The sequence below is a fragment of the Sylvia atricapilla genome, chromosome 4 (assembly GCF_009819655.1).
Source record: "Sylvia atricapilla isolate bSylAtr1 chromosome 4, bSylAtr1.pri, whole genome shotgun sequence".
NCBI classification, from domain to species: domain Eukaryota; kingdom Metazoa; phylum Chordata; class Aves; order Passeriformes; family Sylviidae; genus Sylvia; species Sylvia atricapilla.
The window spans coordinates 47,721,348-47,746,331 of NC_089143.1; the positions used below are offsets into that span (position 1 = coordinate 47,721,348).

Below are 24,984 nucleotides of genomic sequence, written 5' to 3' on the forward strand. Positions count from 1 at the left end.
TCCATGACATGCTTTTTCTTTGAAACACTGCCAAATCTCAAGATACTTCTTTTAAATTCAGCACTTGTCCAAGTAAAAGCCCCACAGCTTCAGGGGAAGATTTGCATCAGTCAAAGCTGATAAGGCCCTCTGGAATTGCCTATAAAGTAGAGAGCTCTTCTGTGTGTGTACTTGACTCTGAGTGTATATTTGTGTGTCTGGCAGTCTAAAATGATAGCTCAACTCCATGTGCTTTGCTTGAGATGGAATTTTAAAATTTTTTATGCTGCTAGTTCATTTTCTTTGTATGGGTAAAGGATGAGCTGTTTAAATTAATATGAACAGTCATTAGATTTTTTGAGTCTCTTATTATGTCACGAGAAGGATCTTGATAAAAGAAAAGGGCACAGGTTCCACCTGTGAAAAGGCAATAATAGAGTGGATTAAGTTCTTTAAGTTCAACATGGGGTTACAGTTGGCTGACAAAGTTACAGCATTGGATGGTTTCCAAGCTACCGTAGATACAGCTGGTCACAGAGAAGCAGCTGAGAGCATCCATTCTCTTGTGCTCCTTTTTGCAATTTCTCCATATGAGGGATGTGTACTAAGATTTACATTTCTATCAGAAAATTTTTGAAACTTAAAAACAATTGAAAAAAATATAATGAAACAAGTCACTACAGTGGTATAAAAGAGTTTTTTATGCATTAATTCTTTAATTTTACTCTGAGCCTGACATACTTTGAGCTCTTGGTTGTCCTCTTAAATTATGAAAGAGACCTGAACAGCAAGAATAATCCACTTTCTGTTTTTTTTGGTATCTGCTGGAGTCTTCTTTTATTGTCATTATGCACTGCACTGACATCCCAACCTGAAGCAGAGTCCAGTGAATGAAAGACAAGCTGCTGTGTTTCATGAGTGTAGTCCCATGAGAGTGTTTAAAGCATGGGAGACTGCCCTTTCTTTGAAGGTTTTTGGAGGGAGAAAGTTTGCTATTGGAAATAGTCGAGACTAAGGAGCAGGATGTAGCCCAGGATAATAAAAATGTTTTACGGGTGTCTGTCAGGCTGAATATGGATCTTCTTGGGAACTAAAGCCTGTATCACTGCTAAAATTCACAGGCAGCTGCAAGGTGTAGACCAGACTGAATACATTGCTTCCTCTTTGTAATTTTTGGTATTTTTCAATTGTGTACCTCCTGTGTTAATTCAGGCAAAATATTTGAAAGCATTTGTCTGCAGTTTGTTTTTTTTTTCCCTTTCTATAAGTGAATTGTGCATCAAGAAAGGGATTTTTTTTTTAGCTTACACAGGAGAAACTGATGTTTGTAGTTTAGGAGTAAGGTAATCCTAGCACAATTTTGATTTATGTATTTACTTTTGCTTGTAAACAATAATTGTGCTACATTGGTGCTGTTATGCAACAGAGACTTATTAAACCTTTTAAAACCACTTATTATTTTTTGTAATTAGAACTAACTTGTGCAGCTGTCACTAAGCTCCTCGTCAGATGATATATTTATTATGTTAGAAATGAGAGGAGGCACGTGAGTGAGACTTTGAAAGGAATATGCACTGCTCAGGGTAGGGTTTTATGTTTAAATGGGTGATCAGCATGTGTGTGAGACCAAAATGATTGCAGTACCAGTGCCTGACTAGTTATGTGCTGCCTTTAATCCCTTGATATTGTGTTTCATTGTCTCCCAGTACACCACTGTCACAACTGAAATAAAAACCCTCTGAATTCAATGCACACTTTAATCTGTCATCATAATCACGAACTCTTGTCAATCATGGCTTAGAAGTTAAGCATGCGGATCAAATCTGCAGTAAGAGGAGACACCTGGACTCCACATTGTAAGTGGAGATAGTCTAGGATGCTAAAAATTGGTTTCATTTGCGTTGTACAGCTTGAACTGAATATGGTGTTGATGTTGTTGTTCTTCATCTTTAAAAACTTGGAAAGGTTACTCAGTGACTTTTCAGGAGCAAATTTTTAGAATAAAATGAAACTGATATGACAAGTTATGTGATGGGAATTTTACTTGTTCTTGGCAATACTTTGGCAATACTTTGGATTTTAGGTTTGCTCTTGAGCTGAGAGGAAAAATCAGAATACATGGAAAAGTTGAGTACCTTATAAAAATATCCTGAGTTTTACAAATGCACTAAAACTGAAAGAGACTATAGTCACTTAAAAGCACTTTTATTAATTAAAATCTGTACTTGTTGAAAATTGTAGCCAAACTCCCATTTTATGATGAGCATTCAGAATAATCTGAATTTTGATCCATAGGTAATTTTATTTTTATTACTGCCAGTGAAAATAACATCACCAATTTTGATCTGAGTTGTAAGGACCTAACTTACTGTTTCTAGCATTGCCTCTTCCCTGTCATTGTGAGACTGAGTTTTCAGTGGCTTACCTTTTTGCCAAAAAGCAATTGCAGTCTGTTGTTTTTTCTTTGCAAGTAGGACCAGATGTTTAAGAATGAAAGCTAAAGGAAACATATTCTGGCTTTACCTCTTCTTTGTGAATTAAATCTCACATAGCTGTAATTTCGAGTGAAAGACTGAGGTTTACCCTTGGCTGATACCAGGTCTGTGTAACCTTCTGCTATTGTCATGTGTGGTTAAAAGACGGCAACCCAACTTTCACAAAGTTAGAAGCCTTGGAAAAATCATTCCTTTCATATGCTAAACATATCCTATATTTGCACTGAGGTGAGCTATCCCAACTGTTCCAAAGCAGTTCCGAACTAGCAGTCTGAGTTTCATCTACCAAGAGTGTGTCTAATCCTGGTTGTGGGTGCTTGAGCAGGACTTTTTTCCCAGCTGTTGCACCTAGCTTGCTGCTCTACTGGCCTGGCAGCTGAGAGACAAATGGCCAGCGAGGAAAAAATAATTAAAAAAAAAAAAAAAAAGGGCAAACAAAATCATATCGATGATATCTGAAGGGAAAAGGATATGAGGACTGTGGTGGAAAGTTACAGCAGAAGGAATGAATTTATGTAGGACTTACGAGGAAATAGAAAAAGCCTTTTTAAGTCTACCATGGTGTGGGGATTTCAGTTGTTATGTGGCCCACACATCTAAGCCTATGATCATACTGCTGTGACATGGGAGAGGTGTCCTTTATTCTTGAGCAGAGATGTACACTTTTTGTTGGCTGAGGAAGCTTTGAGGCCATGGGTTTCCTCAGGTTAGAGTGAGCCTTTAGAGAAAGGAATGACCCAAGTCTCCCATGCACATGCAAGGGCATGAAATGCTGAGATGAAAAATCACTCAGACACAAAAGTAGCATTGAAGTCACATCCAGGATGGATAGCTGCTCCCTGCTCCTGCATGGCAGGGTACCTGCCATTCACTGGGGTTGAGGGAGGTGCTGACTGCTATGGGGGGAGTCCCCATTTCACAACTACACCAGCTGGAATGCTGCAGTCCTTCTCTGTCCTTACTTGTAGCTGGTGTTACTCTGTAAACAGTAGGGAAAGAATGACTCGTTCTTGGAGATTATAATTTGACTCTCTGCTTGTGACCTATTGCATCTAAAGCACTGCATTTGAGAAGGATAATATGCTTTGCATCATTTTGTTCTAATTAGTTGTCATTTTCCTGATGGTAGAACTTTGATACTGAGATATGACTCCCTAAAGGTGGATGGAGGATTAGCTTTTAAGGACTTCTAGTTCTGAGGATTTTGCTTTTATACAACTGCAATTGCAATGTAGTTACTTTACCATCTGGCTGGCTGTGTGTCCTCAAATAGTGTCTAAATTTCTTTCTAAAGTTACTTTCAATTCTGTTGAGGCTGAAGAATAATTAAATTCTGACGCTTTATTTCTTACTTCATCCAGGTTATTATCTGAAAAAGTTAAATGAAGCTAAAATATTTTTTCTCAATATGTTTTTGCATCCTAGGACCAATTATTGATAAGGTGTGATAATAATGCAGTGGAATGGCCAGTTGAAATGATAATACTTTCATGCCTTGCTAGTATAGAATAGCTATCCCTACATGGTACAGCTGTCCCTCAGCAATATTTGTCAGCCAGGTGATGGCAGCTATTTCTGTGTTTGCTAGATGACTATGTGTGCTTGGAGTGTTATATGTTCATTAAAATAGTTTAACAGCCTTACCAATAAAATCTAGACTGTAAGAACCATCAAACTGTTCCAGCTCAGGCTACTGGGATCTGTTTCAGACTACTTAGGCAGAATAGATCATAATTATGTCTGGATACAAATGCTGGGATCTGACATGCATCATTTCAGTGGTTGCCTTATAAATGTGAATCTTCCCCTCTGACAGCAATTTAACTATCATAAATTACTTGTGTTCTGCAACAGTTCTGTGGTCATGCAGTAACCTGTCAAAAATGCAAAGTTCAAGAACCTATTCTTTCTGCATTGTTAAGTCTTCCTAAAATGAGTTCACGTAAGCAGCAGTGTTTCTTACCCCAGTCCTTCTACTGCGTAACAAAAAACAGAGAAAGTGTCATTATGATTAAATCTTGGGACTGTAAGTCGCTGTGAGACTTCTGTGATTCAGGAAAGTTTTGATGAATGCATGATTAAGTCAGTGAAGGCACTCCTAGAAGCACAGCTGTGGCAAAAGACATGGCAAAAGTGTTGGCATACATAGGGATAAAGTATAATGCACAATATGCTGTAGCTCTGTTAGGTAAACCAGTGGTTCCACTTTTTCTGTTCCTATAGAACATGCATATGACAGTACCATAAAAATGCAGAGAAAAAAAAAGGTAGGGGGAGGATTTGCAGACAGAGCAGCTTGTTTTCATACCTCTTACCTGTGTTAATGGAGTAATTTGTGGTATCTGTAGAAAGCAGATAACCCACCTTATGTTGTGGCTTTAAGAGAAAATACATGTGCCTGATATTTTATGTTGTGTTTAATGAACTCAGGCTTCAGGTTGGGATGGGAACTGGTAGTCAGCAGAGCACACAAAGGGGAATATTTATTAAGAACTCAAGAATCAAGCCGCAGGGAGCAGCACCAGAAATATTCACAAAGTTCTCAGGCAGTTTCAACCCAAAGATTTATTTGAGGTGTTGGCAGGGAAATTGTGATTTCAGACACTCCAGTGGCTGGATCTGAATAGAGCCAAACCGATGTAATACATTCATGCCAGAAAACTATATCTGTGAGGAGTGTGCAGCTGGAGGAGAGAGAAGTGGAAGTTGTGTGGTGTTTAGGGAAAGCTCAAAACTCAGGATTACTGTGAATCCTTGACTGTAACTGTTTTAGAAGGAAAGCATCTTTATATTTATAGGTGAGATGGAAAACAGCTGGTGACAAGTGGTGTCCCTCACAGCTCTGTCTTGGAACTGGTGCTCTTTAATGACATGCTTTGTCAATGGCACAGACAGCAAAACTGAGAGCAGCCTCAGCAAGTTTGTAGATGACACTAAGCAGTGCAGCTGACACAACAGAAGGACAGGATGCCATCCAGGGGGACCTGGGCAAGCTGTAGAAGTGAGCCCACGAGAGCCACATGAGGTTCAACAAGTCCAAAGACAGAATGCTGTACCTGGGTCAGGGCAATCCCAGATGTCAGTCGAGACCGGGAGACGAAGTCATTGGGACCAGCCCTTTGGAGAAAGACATGAGAATTCTGGTGGATGCCAAGCTGGACATGAACTAGCAGTGTGCACTCACAACCCAGACAGCCAGCTGCATCCTGGGCTGCATCACAAGAAGTGTGGCCAGCAGAGTGAAGGACCTGGAGTACTGTGTCCAGCACTGAGATCCCCAGCATAAGGATATGGATCTCTTGGAGTGAGTCCAGAAGAGGCCACCAAGATGGTCGGAGGGCTGGAAACCCTCTCCTGAGAGGACAGGCTGAGAAAATTGGGATTGTCCAGCCTGGAGAAGAGAAGACTCTGGAGCCCCCATTGTAGGCTTTCAGTACCTAAAGGGAGCTTATAAAAAAGAGGGAGAACAACTTTTTACACAAGCAGATAGTGGTAGGACAAAGGGCAACACAACAGTTTTAAAGAAAAAGACAAGAGATTTAGATTAGATGTTAAGAAAAAATTCTTTGCTGGGAGGGTGGTGAAACAGATTACCCAGAGAAGCTGCAGATGTTGCTTCTCTTAAAGTGCTCAAGGCCAGGTTGGATGGGGTCCTGAGCACCTGATTTAGTGGGACGCATTCCTGCCCATGGCAGGGGGGTTGGAAACAGATGATTGATACTTAAGGTTCCTTTCAAGTCCAACCTTTCTATGATTCTGTGAAAATATATATATATATATATGTGTGTGTGTGTGTGTGTGTGTATGTGTGTGGGCAGGTCTGGCTATTTTGCAGGTGACAGTAACATGATTCTTCCTCAGTGGCATCTGGTACTAGTGACATTATGTTATACTGGATGTCTCTAGTCAGGTGGTATTTAGCATATACAGAAATGGTACAAATCTGACTTAGGGCAGTGAAGTTGCATTGCTGTGGGGATCAGACAAAGACTCATTTTTGACATTTCCTCAGCCAAGTTGCATAACAGCTTCTGACATGTATCCAAGCCCTGCAATGCAATGATACTTCATTGTGAGCCAAATAGATGATGTACTGTGTGTGAAACAATGGATGTTATTTATCCAGCCAAGACTCGACATGAGGTAGATAATTTTATGAGGTAAGAAGTTCAGGCAGGTTGTCACAGGGAGACTGAGTTAGAAAGAAGACTGATAGAGCAGGTGGAGTGGTTATGCAGAGTGTGAGGAAAGAAGAATCCAAGTTTTACCCGAGTTAAAAAAACTGAGAAAATAAGGGGAGCAGAAAAAGCAGATGAAGTAGGGTGCAATAGATCCAGGCAGAGTTTCTAGAACATATGCTCAGCTTTGGAGATAGAAATCCCATTGATGGCAGTGCTGTGAGAAGGGACTGTGGATGTGTCTGTTGACTCTCATGTTGCCCAGACAGACACCCACTGTGTGTGTGCTCAGCCCAGCGAGATGTTTCGGTGCTGTTCGCTGGAGGTGGTGACCACACCAGCAGGTGGAGGCTGGCAGGATGGGGCACTCAGCATCACTTGCAGCCACCACGGCATGTGTGCTCCACAGAGGAGGTGTCAGGCTCAGTGACCGCTGCTCTTCTCAGCTCCCTGCCTGCAGTGCTGGCCTGTGTTGGCAGCTGGTGCTCCCACAGCTCTGAGGCAGAGGTGCCAGTTTGCTGGAGAGACTCTCCTCTCCCCGTGAAGCAGTGAGGGGTTGGCTCTCTTCAGTGCCCTACTCCTTCCTGAGTCAGTTTGAGAGGGAGAAATGTAGAGTGGGATAAAATGATGACAGCTGGGTGGTTGTACTTTGGAAGCAGAAAGGAAAGAGGTGCATCCATTTACAGCTTGGAGTGATGGAGCTTGAAATGCAACCAATAGCAGTTATTTTACCAGTGACAGAGTTTATTCAGAAAGGATGGTTTGGTTGGTCTAGTTCAGCTGATTTCTGGATATTTTAATCCAGATGATTTTGGCAGGGCTGAAGTTACTGAAGTAATTCTACTACCTTCTGCAAAGTTTCTCAGGATTTATTCTGAGAGTGTAGCTGTGTTAATTCATTTTTCTGACTTGGCAGGCAATAATCTTGTGTTGCTGTGAACTTCATGTAAAATGGAATGTCCTTTGAAATAGCCAGGAAAATACTCTTCTTCCCATGTGCCCGTGGAATACTCATTCCCTTTAATGAGTCTATGTATGACACAACATATGAGTGATGTGCTGGGCATCAGTAAAAGAGGGAACAGGATTCTGAACTCTTGTGTTATTCTTATGTTGGTGCATGGTTTGGCATAGCTCTAACTTGCAATTACAATGAATAGCTTTTGGAGTTTGTTATAACCAAAGATGTTTCTTTTGACTTGATAATGGCACTGTAATTCTTTCCAAAATTAGGACAAACTTGACTTTCTAGATCAACTAGTGACCAAATGGCCAAGCATTTGATGTTCCTGGCAGGTGCTGATGGAGGAACTCTGTGTCTCACCCACCAAATGTGGTGCATTTTCTGCCTTTTTTTCCTGCCTACTGTTTCTGAAATGTAGAATTTGTTTGCTGTAAATAGATAAATATAAAGCGTGCAGGTGGTTTTGTCCATTTTGTGCAGGGTGTGAGGGTTTATTTTTTTGTGTTTGTGGTGATTTTTTGTTTGTTTGACAGACTCCTATGGCAGGAAAGAGCTACTTTTTGAGTGTCTGATATTTTCTGCTTGAGAAGATAAATTTAGATAAATAATTGACTTTTAGTTTCAATTAGCTTTAAGTTTCTTTCAATTCCAAAATTCTCTGCATAAATATGGAATATCAGTGCCATTATTTTTCTTTTAATTTAAAGACCAACCAATTTTAATTTCTAAATTTTCTGTTGGTTAGAATTAGATTCATAAATGATTTTGGAAGAATAAAGTAATTTCAAATATTTTGAAAATAAAGTTAAAAATGAAAACCAGATGATCTGGCATTTTACTCTTTCTCCCTACAGGTAGGTAAATGTAGTGATCCTGGAAAAACCATGTTTTGCCAAAGTTACTATAAACTATAAACAAGCTTTTGCTTATTGCTCAGTATCATTAGTGTTTATCAACCCAACTCACTCCACTGAGATTCAAACTCCCATTTTTCTTCCTAATATTTATATTTTTAATATGAAAACGTATTTTAAAATAAAATATCCTTAAAATACTCTGGAATTAATTCAGTCCAGCATAGAAATGTCTGATACTCTAGAAGAAATTTTTTTTAATTTTTTTTTTTTTTTTTTTTTTTTTTTACCCCAGGCAGGAAAATTCAGAGTAGTTGTGTCATGTTGAGTGTTTTCTGGAAGCTGTAAAAATCCATGTACTTGATGTAAGCTGACATTGTCCATAATACAGCTTTATTCACTGCTCCTTCTGCTGTGATGAGTCTCCACCAAATCCTCCAATTAGTGCAAAGTTATGAAATTGTAGACAGATGGAAAATTAATATTTATAGAAAAATGCCCAGGGTTTTGATAGCTTGAAACTCTTGCAGCTACAGATGATATGTTAGCAGTTGAGATTTAGAGAAAGCAGCCTGTTCAGAAAAACATGAAAGCTTGTGTACTTTCTGAAGCAGTCGGTCATCTAGCGATGACCATAAATTTCAGAATTAGTTTTCTGTGAATTGAAACCATCTGTGGTAAAATATTTAAAATTAATTAGTTTGTATTGGTATAAAGAAAGTAAATAGATAAATATACAGAAATTATTTCCTCAAATGGCCAGCAAAATCTAGTAGAAATTTGCAAGATCCACCTCTCATTTCACAATTAATTAAGAGTTTTGCAAATGCCACCACCTTGACAGACTTGAATACTGCACAAATCAAAAAAGTTTTAATGAGAGAGAGAAGAGATACATGTCACTCAGTGCCCCTTAAATACTTTTGGTCTGATGGTCAGGGGCAGTGATACGGTTTCATTAACATTGCCCTAAGTCCAGAGTAATTTTCCTAACCTCCATGGTGTGGTTACTTTGGAAACATAATAGTAACAGTAACTTTTCTGACAATTCACACATTTAAATCTAATAATCTTAGAATTACGTCTTAGATGGGATCAGCATTTGATGTCAAAGGAAACAGCTGAACTGGAGCCTGTTTTTTGTTGTCCTTGTATACAGCTAAGCTAGTAACATAGCGCTCTATGGAAGTCCAGTTTTCTGGGCTGATTTCATTCCTTCCTAAAATTCATAGCTTGAAGTGACCTTCAGGATTTTCTCATAGTGACTTTAATGTGTTTTGCTGGTGTGTAGCCAAAGTTTTCAAAGTGCTGTTTCTTTCTCATAAGCAAACGTGGTAGTAGACTTGTTTATTTGTATGCCCACCTATAGCACAGTTAAAGTTTAATAAAATAAAATATCACCACCCTGTTCAGCAGAATATTACTGCTATATGCACAATGACAAGTCATTACCTGCAGAAGAACCTTCTAAGTTTCTCCTGCACACCCATGTTCATGTTGAGCCCAAATTGCTCTGCATTTGTTTTGTGAGCTTGGTTACAGCTCAGGAAATCTCCACAGAGGGCCTCTGCAGGGCAGTGTGTGTGCAGAGGGACTCTAAGAAGTTTTGGTGTTAGTTGTTGGGGGAGAAAAAAGGAGGTTCACATAGAAACTTACTGTGTCTGTAACATGCTGTTTCCTGTGTAAGAAGTTCCTGTAGATACCCTTTGCAGGGGAAAATTGCAAGATTCCCTCATTCTTAAATGATGCATTTTGCTATTTTTCATCATGCCAAACTATTCGTGCATTGCAAACAATCTCAAACTATGAGATTCTGAATATCTCATGCCATTCTTGCTTTGTACAATGTTGTCATCATGCCACTACTGGAATTACTAGAACAGGCAAGAAGGATTTTAGTCAAATTTATGATGCTCTCATAGGAGTAAACCTCTCTATATTCAAGACAAGAGCTATTTTTCTATTTTCTTTCTCCTCCTTTCTCCTCCCCTTCTACTTTCTCTTCTCCCTTCTTCCTTTTCCCTTCTTCCTTTCTCTTTAAATCAGTAGTATTTTATTCACCTGGAGAACTAATGCTGTTTCATATGCATCTTGAAATTGTTTCACTAACGCTGATTTTCAGCATCTTAGTCTTTTAAGCCAGATTGCTGCAAATATATAATGCAAAGCTATTTAAAAGCTATGGCATGATGCTTGAGATGACTTGTGAAGTTTAAAGCAGCGGGCCATTTGCACAAAGCCACCTGTGCATCTTGTATCCATTACAAACGGTGAGATACAGCCACAGCGGAGGTACTTGTGCTCCTGCACGCGTCGCTGCTTCTGGAAATTCCACCCGTGTGCTCACCCCTCTTCAGCAGCTTTGAGAGTCCCACCTGTGGTTCTCTTTTCAGAGCAGCCAAGTTTCAGAACTTGTGTCACCCCCACAGTTGCTGCTTCTCCTCCAAGCTGTACAGGGAGAAGTGCAAGTGTGCTTTCTGCTTTCCTGGCATTTTCAGGAACAGTATGTCAAGGTCACCAAGAAGAGCGGGGAAAGTGTCTGCAGTCTGACAGCCAAGACCTGCACTTTTTGGAAAAGGAAATTGAAGACAGAAATGAGGGACAAATAGGATTTTTTTTTTTTTTTTTTTTTTTAACCTCCCAAGGGTGACAGCAGGTGCTGGTTGTATTATGTAAATATTTGTGGAGAAAGGACAATGAGAAGTAAGGGTTTCTTAGCAAAAAGCATACAGTGACTGAGCCATTGTGTTGGCTGACAAATAAATATAAATTGGAGGCAAAGCACTGTACACTGGGTCTGGCAACACGTACATTGTTGTTAAATGTCTGGGGGATGGCAAGCCAGTTGATGATTTTGTCATCTCTTGCATGTTTTCAAGTAGAGGCTGAAAGCAAATTCCAGGGGATTTACTCTTACAAATAAATACTAATCTTTTTGCTTAATACAGGAATAATTGAATAAAACTTAATGTCTCACAATATATTTGGTTTAGGATAATTGAAGGAATGGTGCAGCAATTCTGAGGAATACAAAGAGGTTTTTGAGAGAAGAAAAGGAACAATTTCTTCTATGGGGTTCATGGCAGAAAGCATGAGAATTGATGGGCTTCAGTGCAGCGAGTCGGAAATAAAGAAAAATGTTCCACTTGTCAGAACAGTGATATATTGGGGGGGAAAAAAGGCCTGTAGAAGTTGCAGTAAAAATTCTGATGTGGTAAACTTTCTCCTTCAAAAAGACGGATGAATTGGAAAACCTTTAAAGTTTCTCCCAGCCTTTTTTCAGGGAGCCTATAGTGGGTACCACAGCTGTCAAATTTACCACAAACTTCCTAAATATTATTTGGGTTGTCTTTTACCCGTGCTCAGCCAAAGTCTCTGAACTTCATGTAGTACATCAGCCCAATGCCCTTACATCCAAACAAACGATACTCTAAGTGCAATTTCAAGGGGAAAAGTTACAGTCCACCATCTTCTTTTTAGGTCCTCCAGGGAAAAGAGGTAAGCGGGGAAGAAGAGGAGAGACTGGTAAGTTTTCAATTTCATAAAATCTGCTGTCATTTGATGTCTGTTTTTGTGAAGGTGCATACCCAGCATGCCTTAATTTTTAGTTGTATTGCATGTGTGCTCTGAAAAAAACCCTGAAACTTCTCTGGTAAAATGTTGTGACCCTTGGCATGTATCTGGTAGCCTTCCAGATATTTCTCTAGTCTTGGGCATCCTTAATTTGTAGGCACACTTCATAGGCACAGCATGGTGCCTTTGGTAACACATCTGTGACTGTCAAACCCTTTAGGGGTGTTCTCACCCGTGTACAAGTCAGAACAACTACATATAAGTCAGTAGTTGGAATAAATACTACGTCAGTTTTAAATCAGGCCCCTGTGGTTTGAAGAGAACAATTTTATAAGGAAATAAAATTCCTTATGTTAAGAATGTTGATAATCAGGGACATAATGTGATAAGTAGACTGCTCTGTATGAGAGAAGTTGTTTTATAAAAATGAGCAGTTAACTTATAACAGAAATAAGAAAAACATTTGTTGGTTCGTTACCCTGTACCAGGGAGGTTGCTGTTGATAGAAACCTGCTGGTGGTGTGTGGCTTGAAATTTCATTTGCAGCAAAGTTGTGAGATGCTGAGCACCTCTTGCTGTTGACATTCACAGGAATTGAATCAATTACCTTGCAGGATTGAGTTTTTCATCAAGGTGAACTTTCTGGAGGCAATGCAGTAGAAAATGAGGATTTCTATTCTCCTTGGCTGTCTTGTCTAATCTGCCAGCTAGGAAAGTCTTCCAATCAACTTGATCTCTGTAAATCTTCTGTAGCCTTTCTTATCTATGTAAATGATAATTTATCTGGCTCTTAAAAACTATTTCCATATTGTCCTGGATCACAAAACTAAAACCGAGCCCTGTCAAAAGTTGATACAAATCAACTTCGTGTTTCCATTCAGTGTTGTCTTGGTATTTGCTTCAGAGAAAGAGGCTATGAGACAGAGGGAAATTCTGTGGCTGAAGATTGAGTTACAAATGATCCTGGAAATTACTTTGTGGGATGCTCATTGATTCATTTTACATCTCAAATAAACACATGGTAAATTATTAATAAAGGAAATGGATCTCTCATTTAAAAACAGACCTGGACCTTAAAATGCTGTTTAAGAATGTTTGCCAGAATAAAGAAATTACCTTAGTTGTCAGACAATAAAAGTTGCATTGTTAAAACAAAAAAGCTGTCAATATTAAAAGCAATCTCAAAGTACAGCCGCTGCTGTTTTATACTCTTTTTGCAGAGAGTTTTTTCATTTTATTCAGAAATTAGAGGCATAAAAGCTTAATGAAATGCCATTGATTTGGGAGCTGCAGCTGCTTAACTTAATAAGACTGAAATAGTAGATTTGATTTGTGGCCCTTTGATAATGTTTCCAAGAACTGCTACACAAAAGTCTTTGAGGTCTGAATAATTGAAAAAATGTGCAAATATCACTTCACAAAGTGTGACATTTTAATGGGGAGCATTTAATATGTGTGCCTTGAGAGAGGAAGGCAATGAAAAGAAAGTTCAGCACTGTCAGGTGGCCGCTGAAACCTCCCTTCAGAGGCAAAGTTGGGACTCTGGAAGATGCTGGTACAGATATTCTTGACTAGATGCCCAGGTGAAATGCCAAGGGTACTTTGTGCAATTCTGTGGCCAAGCTCTGATCAAATGGTTGCTGTGTGGTTAGCTGAAACTGGTGATGTGGTTATATCTGCTTTATGTGGAGCCTGGAAAAATGAATTGTAGTCCATGGCTGGTATTTTTGGACTGGCATGAAATTGCATGGAAATGAATGGAGAAGCAATTTTCATAAGATTGCATGACTGTAACTGAAGATTTGTTAAGGTAAGTGCATGCTTTTAGGCAGTAGTCATATTTACAAGTTTCAGAGTGCTACCAAAGCACAAGATTACTTAAGTGGGAAGATGTGTGCCCTGTATTATTACTGGTGTTGCTCACTGACAATCCCAAGGCCTTGTGCTTGACTGTGTGTCTTTCTTCAGTAACTTCATAAGCTTACGTGTTCTTTTTTCTCTTTTTTTACCCTTTTTCCCTCTCTCCCCCACCCCACAGGACCTCCTGTAAGTACAGTGATACATTGTTGGTTCTTCCAGAATCAGGGAGAAATCTGTTAGATCCTGTTAAGCTATCAGCGTGATAAAATGGTCATGTATACTCAAGAGGGAATTTTGATACTTATACATGCACAGTGTATTGGAGCTGAATAATTTAATCAGAAAGTTCCTTAAGAAAAAAGTGTCTAAACCAATAAAGCTTTATGTTCAGCGCTCCAGATTGCCACTTGGATTCACAACTCCATGTAAGTATGTTACGTTCATTTTGCCTGTGACTTCATAACAGATATTTTACTGGAGTATAAAAACCTGTGAGTATCCTATCTTAAGCCCAGACCTGGCCACTTTTGCTGGGTAGTAATTTCCTCTGCATTTATCACAAAGCTGTGGGGTACAAGCTCCCTGTTCTTTGGAGGCATACAGTCCAGCCATCCATGTGGATCATGTAGTGTAGGAGTGTGACTGTCAGAACAGTATTTCTTTTACAGTTTGAAGACTTGTATGTTTTTTTTTCTTTAATAGATGCAGTATTTCCACAATATTTTCAAGATTTTCAAAATATTTTCAATATCATCTGTTTATTCTATGCTACTTGCATGTTTAAGAATATTTAATTAATATGTTGAATTCCTGTTGTGATCTAAAGATTTTACTGTAAGCTGCATATATTGAGTCATGATATTACTTACTGTTGTAAGACTTTGTCCATATGCTCAGTAATTCATAGTGACAAACGAATTCAAAGAGACAAATTCATTTAACAAACCATCAATTAAAAGCCAGGCTTAATGCATAAAGGTGCTGTTTATTTGAAAGAAACATTGTTTTCCCCAGTTTCTTTTGCAATCCTCCTATTAAACACAGGGAATAAACATAAATCATAATACAAGCTATTTTCCTGTACCAAAGCAATGTGGCAAGAGTTCACTATATGCCTCATTAAGAACGTCTCTGACTTCAGCTCCCCACTGTTTCAGTATAGGTACATTAAAAAAACCCCACAAACAAACAAAAGCTCACTAAAATAAGTCATAATTTTGGCAGTATTTGCACAAACCTGAAATAGGTTCCAAAACAGAATAATTTCATGAAGTATCCAACTTTAAATTCCAAGTTTCATATTTGAAAGCTACAAGACTTCATCTTGCTGGCAGTCAGCAATGGTTTAGGTTGTTACAAGGCATAAAAAAGTGTAGTTTCTCTTCCTAATTAATTTCTCTATTTACATAGACACTGGCTAAGGGCTGCTGTTGTGAACTTAAGTATTGTTTTCACCTGGGAGACTGTGGTAATAGTTGTCATTGAAAATATCAAATATTTGTATATCCCACATGAAACTGGATGGAATTTGGTGTATGTTGTAATTTCGAAGGCTGCCACAGTGCTCTGTTTATTTTCCTTGTACATGACTGAGTGGCACATGTAATAGCAGTCAGAGGCTGGAGATTTTGAATTTTTTTATGAACTTTTAGAGCAATCTCAGATTTCTCCTTTGCCACCTATATTCTAGCGGAAACTAATACTTTACTGCCTAAGCACTAAAACTTCTTTTATTATTATTGACTACATATTGCCCATCAGTTTACATGGATCATTCTCTTCATAAAACCAGAATTTCACTGGATATCAGAGGTAGCCAGTAGCTTTTTAATCAGAGCATTTGTATAAGTGAGACATAAAATTTACATTGCCAAAGCCTCATTTCTTCACTATGTAGTACATATCTCCTATTTCCTGGTTTGAAATATCATCACACGCAAAAAAAATAAAATCAATCAATACACAAATTATAATTTCCTGATAATGTACTCTGCATGTTTGTTATGTCATATGTCATGACTGTGTTGTTAATGTGTCCTACCATTTCATCTCATTCAACCAGGGTCTACCAGGGCGAAATGGCTACCCGGTAACTCATCATATATTTATGACAGCAATTTATGATTACTCTAAAATCCTGTTGGTATATTTTGGTTTCTCTTTATTACTGTCAAAAAGACCCTTTTTTTTTTTCTTTCCTCAGATGCCTAGAAAATGTAGGATTTTCCTTTAAAAACAAAAAAGCAAAATAAAAAGCCTGTACAAGATTCTGAAAAGAACCAGACCATTTACAATGCATAAATGAGATGCGCTGATTGTTTGATGTTGTACATATTTTGTGTTGAGTTTCTTCATTCTTGAATACAAAATTCATAATTAATTAATTAAAAAACTTACTAAGACACTGCATCTCAATTTTCCATATTAGAAAGCTGTGGTGTAAACCTCTGAGTCCTTATAATTCTTTCCTGTTTCACTTGACTGCGTTGTTCAATGCATTTTGAGCAAAGTAAAGTGTTATGACAGAGGTCCTAGCAATTGGCTGCAGTGACTATCACAGAGTAATTTTTGATAACAGATAGAATTCCTTTTTCTGTCAGATTCATTCGTATCTTTAGGATTTATTGCCTGAAAAAATATATGAAATAATGCATCTTTCTCAAGTCTATTAATAATACATTTCTTTCTAGTAGTCATCAAACTGTCTGCAGTGTCCCATTCATTGAAAGAAGTATGTGCCTGCTGTCACATGGGTATTAGAAACCAAGTGACTAAATGTGATAATATATGTGCACAACATAATGAGTGTTGAAGTATAATAATGATCTTATTTATAGCACTTGATAGTCTAGCTTAAAGGGCCCTCTCAGATTGATTTGCCTGTGTTTTTCAGATAGAAGATATTTTTTCAGTGAGTTTTAAAAATGTTTCCGTTGATAAAATATAAATAGTATACCTTGAGCACCTTCAATTAGAGGAGATTTTTGTAGAATCACAGACTGTCAAAATGGCTTGGGTGAGAAAAAAGATGATTGGATCATTTAGTTCCAGCCCCTCTGCCTTGGGCAGGGACACCTTCCACTAGACCAGGCTGATCAAAGCCCCATCCAGCCTGGCTTTGAACACTTAGAGGGGTTGGGAATACTTACAGGGATGAGTCATCCATGGCTTCTCTGGACAATCTGTTGCAATATTCCACCACTCATAATTAAAAAATTCTTTCTTGTATCCAATATAAAGTTTCTTTTAGTTAAAAGTCATTATCCATTGTCCTGTCACTACAGGCCTTGCTAAAAAAAAAAAAAAAAAAAAAAAAAAAAAAAAAAAAAAGGATATTTGTTCACACCTTTTTTACAGGGCCCCTTTTAGTATTGAAAGGCTGCAATAAAATCTTCCTGGAGCCTTTGCTGAACAACCCCAACTTTTTCAGCCTGTCTACAGAGAAAAGCTGCTCCATCCCTCTCATATTGTCAGTGGTCCTCTGGATTGCTCCAGGAGGTCTGTGTGTATCCTTACACTGTAGGGCCCAGAGGTGGACACAGTACTCCAGATGGGGTCTCACAAGAGTGGGGCAGAGAGGGAAAATTGCCTCGCTTGACCTGCTGGCAAGACTTCATTTGATGCAGCCTATTTCAATGCTTTTACCTGGGCAGGTTCTGTAATGGCAGAGTGGTGTAACCAATGGATCACTATCCACTGTCCATCTTTACAATTAACAAGTACTTGCAAGTCAGCTGGTGAGGAACTGATCATCAGTGTCAAGAAACCTGCTCGGATATACTAAAACCATTATCAGGTTTCTGAGTGCACATTCCAGTTTCTCTTAGAGTGGTTAATCTGTGTAGGTGAGTACAAGTTTGTTTTCTTGAAGAGATTTGTTCTGGGATCTGAAAACAATGAAGGTACTTCAGAGCCATGGTATTGAAATTGCTGGGTCTAATGGGTGTTGTTATGTTCAAACTTAGTCTGACTGCGTTTCTCCTCAGGTGTGATGTGAACTGTCAGTAGTGCTTAGCTCTTGATTGAGTGTTGCTTCTTCCTGCTTGAAAATGACTGGGAATGAAATTTGGCTTTGCTTCCTGAAAGTTGTCAGGTGGCTGAATGTTTCAGTCCTTTCAGTTACAGTCATACCCTCCTGCTTTGAGTGGGAAATATGGAACTGCAAGTGCCATGTCCTTTGAAAGTACTTTTACACCCCTGTAGAGGTCTGTGAGAAGGCTATTAGTGTTCCAAGTTATTTCTCTAGAGTCTCCTGTAGAAAGCTTTTCACTTAAATCTGTATTGGATTTTATGGGATATTCTGTGAGGATAGGGAGGTCTATCTACCGCATTATCACCTAAACCTGGTGTAAGCAAAAGCAAGTGGCTGTTTTCTCCAAGGCTTAAGTTTTCATTGCCTGTGTTCATTCTAGTTTTTAAAGATACTTTAAGAACAGTTGCAACAGTGAAAGGAGTTACAGTGAGAAATCTAAGTCCCCAGGAAGATAGAGCATCAAAAATCAATAAAATAAGTGGGGTTTACTGCTAATGAGTAACAGAGTTATTGAGGGGTTTATAAAACCACGATTAACTGGTTGTTATTTAAGACACCAGGAATACTAGAGAAGTTTACACTGGTGTAAAGCTCTTTTTTTTCCTTATAACAACCTTTGTATAACTGACAGTTACCAAATCAGAGTTGTGACTCTTTCAGCTTGAGTTTAAAACTTAAATAGACTATCACATATACTCAAATAAAAGAGGAAAAAGAGTGCAGAAACATCAATTGGAGAATGAGGTAACAGGCAGTTTTTGCAGGCATTTCGTATGACAATGTCATTCAGAAATAATGATAGAACTTTGAAAAAAAGTACACATATGCACCCCCTAAAGAAAACCCACACCAAACCTCTACCTCAAAACTACCCAGCCACTAAAAAAAAAATATTATCTGGTGAATGCAGTGAGGAGGCCAAATATACAAGCTATAGGGTTTTGTAAACCTCTGTAGGTTAGATGGGTAGCAGATTTTTACTGCTTTTCATTGAAAAATTGAAGCAAAGAATTTTTTCCCTACCACTTTTCCCAGGCTGGTGTACAGATCAAGCTCAACATCCAAGTAAACCATACTGGAAGTTGCCACGTGTGTGGTGGTAAAGCTTCACTTCTTCAGAAATTGAGTTTCAGAATATGGAAGCACTCCCAGATCATTTTTTCATAAACAGAGAAGTAGGGGAATTTCTCCTTCGTCTCTTCATGACAGTCAGTCTGCAGAACCCTTTATGCAGTTACAAGACTTTCAGGAGCCGTGGAGGGTCATGGCTGCTCCAGGTGACCATGTGCCTGGTATTAAATCCCATTTCTTCTAACATCCTTGTTTCATCTTCAAGAAATACAGACAGATTCCTCTCTTGAAGAATAAAAAAAGTGTCTATTCTTCTGTAAGTGTCAAATACCATCACTTGATAAAACCTGAAATGTAGATCTTTGAAATCTCACCTGTCAATTAATTTAAAATTCTCCTAGCTCCCAGAAGACTTGCCTCAAGATAACAAAGGGGCAAAGCTTAGGATGCAGGAAGAGAATTTAAATTATTCTTTAGCCTGAAATAATTCCTTCTAGATTACAAAATGTCTTTGTCGTCACACTTCTGATTTTTACACCCATAAAAACTTGTCCCAATATACCATGAGAAAAGCTGTAATCCTAAACTCTAAGGAATTTCAGGTTGCTTTTATAAGTCTCTGATTTTTTCTCACCTCGTTTTCTGTTCCTATATCACAAAAAGGCAAAGAGAATTCCAGGTACAGCATTTGAGTTGAAAGAAATAGGCCTGGTTGGGAAGAACATAAAAACCACCCTTGTGAGAAATTGGTGAAAGGCTTTGTTTTAATTCTGCTGTGTTGCTTTGTCTTTGATGGTGCTTCATACTTTGTTTTCTTCTGTGTCTCCAGTTACAGACTGGGGCTGCCTAGGCAAATGTGTAAGAAGTAGCAATATCTCTGGATATACGTAAAATTAATCTCATCCAAGTGCAAGTTTTTCAGCCTCAGATAAAATGGAAACTCAGTTGCTGTAAAACAAATAGAACTTGAATAATCAGAAGAGAAGAAATCAGCAAAGATCATGTATTTTTCATTGGCGATTAAACATAGCCTATGACAGTGTTAAGCATTTTTGCAATAGTTGTACTTCTAGTAGCTAGTCACATCTCCTCTTTTCAGAATCATACAAAATTATGAATGTCTAAGCTCAAGGAGCAGCTATCTCAATTCCTGACCTTACCCTAAGCATTTGGTTTGGTGATCCTATAGAAATTTCCCACTTTACAGCAATCTTTTTCTTTCTCAACAGATGTCTTCACAGACCACCTTTTATTTTTGGCATTTGCCCAACATAACTCTTAGGCATATGGCAGCAAAACTTTTGCAATAAATTTCAGGTTTGGTAGTGAAATACTGATAAGTATTTCAGGTTTTAATTTTTTTTCCTTTTAAATGGACATAAAATTCAAAACATACAGAGTCTTAACAGCTTCTTTGTACTGTGATTTTACTATATGTTTTCTCAGTTTATATGCTTTATCTCTGTATTCAGTCATAACAGAGGTGATTGGCCTTGGAGTGATGAGGCTTTCAGTTGATCCATTTGCCTCAGACTCCTTGCCTGTTTTCAGGGAGTGGAAAGAGATAGAAGTCATTAACTATCCATCTTAAAAGATGGCTGGGTTTACAGATTTTTCTGTTTGAAACCATATACGATAACAGTATCCTCAACAAACCTCAGCACTGTTCCCAAGTAGATGCTTTAGGTTAAACAGGTGCAGTGTTAAACTTGCTGCCATGCAGGTTAACTCTGTAGAATTTCTGTGTCAGGAGCACCAGAGGAAGGTTCTAAAAATGTGGTATTTTTTGTAAACATACTGTAGCTAAGGACATAGTGATAATATTCAGCAAATAAAAGTCCAGTTCTTCATGCAAATTGTGGGAGGATTTCTAAATCTGCTTGGCTAAGTACTAACTGTGGCCTTTGTAATAACATCAATCACATTCATACAATAATGAGTTTTTAAAACCTTTGGTTCTATAAATAAAATGTATTGCAATTCACGAGTTTAATTTTTTTGTTTGCCAATATTTTCACAGTGATTTAAGATAATTATAAAAGATGATCCTAGCAGAAAATTTTGAGACCTCTTAAAATTAGTTGCTATTAACTCCGGGTCACAGGAAAAAAGCTGCACATCAGGACACATTTATTAGCCGCTCATGAGGCAGTTGCCATTTTGAATGAACTATGGGCTGAATCCTCTCATTTGTTACATTTGTGTAATGCTGACTGCATAAATAAGAGCAGGCAGTGTTTATTTCTGCGGCTCCCTGGAGGAGAGCCCCAAGCTATTCCTTTTCTGTGACTATGATAGTAAAGGAACGACTGCCTCATCTGCAAAAGCCAGCTATATAAAAAGATATCTCTGCCCATTTCTTCACTGAAAATTATAAAAATAGATTGCCATAGATAAGCTAAAGGAGAAAGTCCACATGGTGATTTAAGAAAATTACTTTTGCTGCAGTAAATGCCTGCCTACATAATGTGTCCTGGTTTAAACACATTAAACTTTCTAAATTATTTGAGTCCATTTTATACATAGCATTACAAATAGAGATGCAGAAAATAAATAGAAAAATAAAACAACATTATAGTAAATAATGTCAGTGAATGATTAGTAACACAGACAATTGTTGCCATATGCTGGATCCACCAAGACCCTCTTTGAACTGGCAATTTCCTTCTCAGGTGCATGGACTCTGGTATTGTAAGATCCACATCTCTGCATGTGACTTTCTAGATGTCAGTGTGTGATGAAAAAGTGAGCACAAAATGCTAGGATACTGAAGGCTAGTGTGAGTCAATACAGTTTTGGTTCACAGCTGACATCAATTCAAAGTGACACCCATATATCTATCAGATAAATAAATATTTATAGCTGGTGCTAGATAGATAGGGGGCAGGTGTAATTTAAGAATTAAATGTGTTTTTTCAGTACTTTCCTCTGCAGACTTAGAAATTGCCCTCTTCTCTTTCATAATAAAGCATGTGTAGGTAGAGAAAGGAATGAAGCTGGTTTGTCATCTTTTGGACAGCGTACATACATTTCTAGTCTCTCTGGGCTACTCCACTGTGTTCAGCTTGGCAGCTTAGCAGGTGCTGTGCAGAAGGCTGTGGTTAACATCTTCACCTTTATGCTTTGATAGGCTTAATTAATGCTTGAACTGTACCTGAGATCATTCATACTTGCTTTTTGTCAGGCCTGCCACTTGAAATTTTCCAGTCATTTCCTGCCAGTGCACAATATAGCTCTGTGGTGTAACAGAACAAGCTTTATTTATGAAATAAACTACCTTGGAGCAAAATTTTGTGTTCCAAAAGGTTTTTAATTCTATGTATCGTTTTTATATTTGTGTTTGACAGCATGTGGATGTGGAGTAATTAACCGGTGGTGGTTGAAAGTGCCTCTTGTTATTTGTCTAAACCATCACTTTCTCACAAGAAGCATAGAAATTCAAAGACAAGGTTAAATCAATTACAGTAGAAATCCTGTATTCAATTACTAAATGGATAGGCTTGACAATCTTAAAGATCCTTTCCAACCTAAATGATGCTATATTTCAGGTTGTATCTGTCACAAATGTGAAGGCAAATCCTAAGCTGCCCTTTAATTCTTAAGTCATCAGTTCCTTCCCTGGAAAGGGGGGTTAGACAGATGATTCTGAGATTTTCTTTCATGCTGGATTTTTAATTTTGATTTATGATACTCTGAATGATGTGTAAAACTATTACTACCCATATAGCTCCCAGATGACTGATCCTATGTGGGAGTTTAAGTGCCCTGTTAATCCTATCTGAGGTCAAGGGGTGTAAAATTTCGTTGTAGAAACTTGTTCCTGAATTACAAGACTAGATGGTTGGATTCTGTGATTTCCAGAAAGTGCAGAGGGAAGTGTTTCCTTGAAGCACTTCTGCTTCCCCCTGCAGTCAGTGTTCAGATTCCATTTAAGAGAGAGGCAATATGAGGAGAGGAACATCTGGAGCAGGCAGTCACCTGGCTCTTCTTTACAAAGTTGAGTGAGGAACTGCTTCCCTACTGGGAATCAAATCATTCTCTGATACAACTGTACTGGGTCACACACTGGTTAGCATCATTTAGTAATCACACAAAAATTATTTGGGTGGTGTTTGTCAAGTTTAATAGGGGTCTCAGTTCTATGGTTTTGGATTCCTTTTTCAAGGCTAGGAGTAGCTGGTAGATCAAAGCCTTTAAGTACTTTTTCCTCCATTATGGGGATTCTGAGATGGGCACATTTAGTGTGTAACTTCGGCTCTTGAACCACAGGGAAAATTCTAGGCTCTTTCTTGGGCTGTTCTTACTTGCATTTTTTAACCTTTCTAGCTATGTGTATTAGAATCAAGATTAGTTAAAGACTAATTTCTGAATGCAAACACGGTTGTCTGGAAGGAAAGAAGTATAAAGCAGTGTGGAATCTCAGCTGGAAGGTTTTTCTGTGACTCTGTAGGATACAGATCATAAATCACCCTGAGAAAATTGTTTTGAGATTATTTTTTGTTGTTTATACTGTGTTGCTTCCCTCTCCCTGCCTGCCCAGTTTGGCTTTACATAAAGCAGTTAACATTTATTATTTTTGCTGCTGTTGAGATCTACAGAGTGCTGATAATCTAACAGAGAACTATCGAGTTAAAAATTCATTTTGGATTATTTTGTGCACTTTCATGGTGGCTACTCCCAGTGTAAATGAGAGGAATTTTAATTTCTTTGCTGCTTTGACTCATAAGAAACCATCATGTGCATGAGCACTCATGAGTTTGATGTAGAAATGAGTCTTCTGATATTCTGATGTAGAAATCAAATATTCCAATGAAAACAAAATGCTATTGGAAGACTAAAATTCTGGCAAGTGAATAAGCCTAGGAAAAACTCGAAAATTTTCAAAAGTTAGACTATTTATCTGTAACAGTTCTTCGTTTTATAGGTCAATTGCAATTACGTTTTAAGGATAGATTCTTCTGCTTCTCAGTACACAGGTTTTTGTGAAACAGGAGTTGTGTCACTATACTGGACTTAAGCATACATTAAATTTCATATTTTAGTTCAGTAGTATTAGATATGTACACTGAGGTTGTGGATTCCAGCAGTTGGAATGATCTTAGTTTTCCACTTGCAGTTTGTTTCACAGGGTGGTATTAATAATGGTATAGTATTTTATGGGTGAGAGAGAACATTGAAAGAAAGTACTCCAAAAGAACCAAGAGTATCATACAGCAGTTCAGTAACTTTTGTTATGCATAATGTAGTATCTGCATTCCCAGGCATTGAGAAAGTGCAACTGTAGCTTCCTTTTTTAATAGGAAAAAGGCATTAGTCAGGCCTGTGGTTTTCATTCAGGTACTCTGACTGATTAGCCAGTCTCCAGAGAGAAAATTACCTCAACATTTCCACTTCCAGCTGTGTGGATCAATTATCCTGATTTTTTCTAATCCACTCTGAATACTAGGTCTCTGCCCTTAGGATATGTTAAGTGTGATCTGGTATTGCCATCACATCCAAATTTTTTCTCCCTAGATGGAAATGCAAAGAACCATTTCTTTTTTTTTTCTTTATGCTGTCATCAGCTTCTGCCAAAATCCCTTTATAATCTTGAAAACCAGTTATGTCAGAAGAAAGTAATGAAAAATTTTTATTTTGTGGTATTCGTGTGTAGATCCACAAAATGTAAAAGAACAGTCTAGACAGTGAGAGATTAAATGAACTCAAGTTTGGTAAATGCTTGGAGATTTTAAGTTGTTACACTGAACTATATTCTGCCTTTGGATTCACCTGTTCAGCTTTGGTGGACTTCAATTCATCTTGCATAATTTGACTGAAACTAGGAAATAGCCAAGAGGAGTGCATGATTTGCTGGAGTATGGCTCAGAAAAGCACAGGTATAACATACTTGGATTTTCAAGTTTTCTTGCCTGGGGTAGCCCAGGTTCTGTTGTATGTCAGATTTCAGTAACTTTTGCTTTCTTGGTTAAATGTTTTG

At 38.1% G+C, this 24,984-nt stretch overlaps 1 protein-coding gene across 1 annotated transcript in view; it reads left to right on the forward strand.

Annotated features, from left to right (window-relative positions):
• COL25A1 (collagen type XXV alpha 1 chain) overlaps positions 1-24,984 on the forward strand; it is a 296,280-nt gene that overhangs the window by 141,235 nt on the left and 130,061 nt on the right. The window contains exons 3-5 of the mRNA XM_066317842.1: positions 11,951-11,995; positions 14,082-14,089; positions 15,966-15,992. Coding sequence (XP_066173939.1) covers positions 11,951-11,995; positions 14,082-14,089; positions 15,966-15,992 — 80 coding nt within the window. The remainder of the gene's footprint in view (positions 1-11,950; positions 11,996-14,081; positions 14,090-15,965; positions 15,993-24,984) is intronic.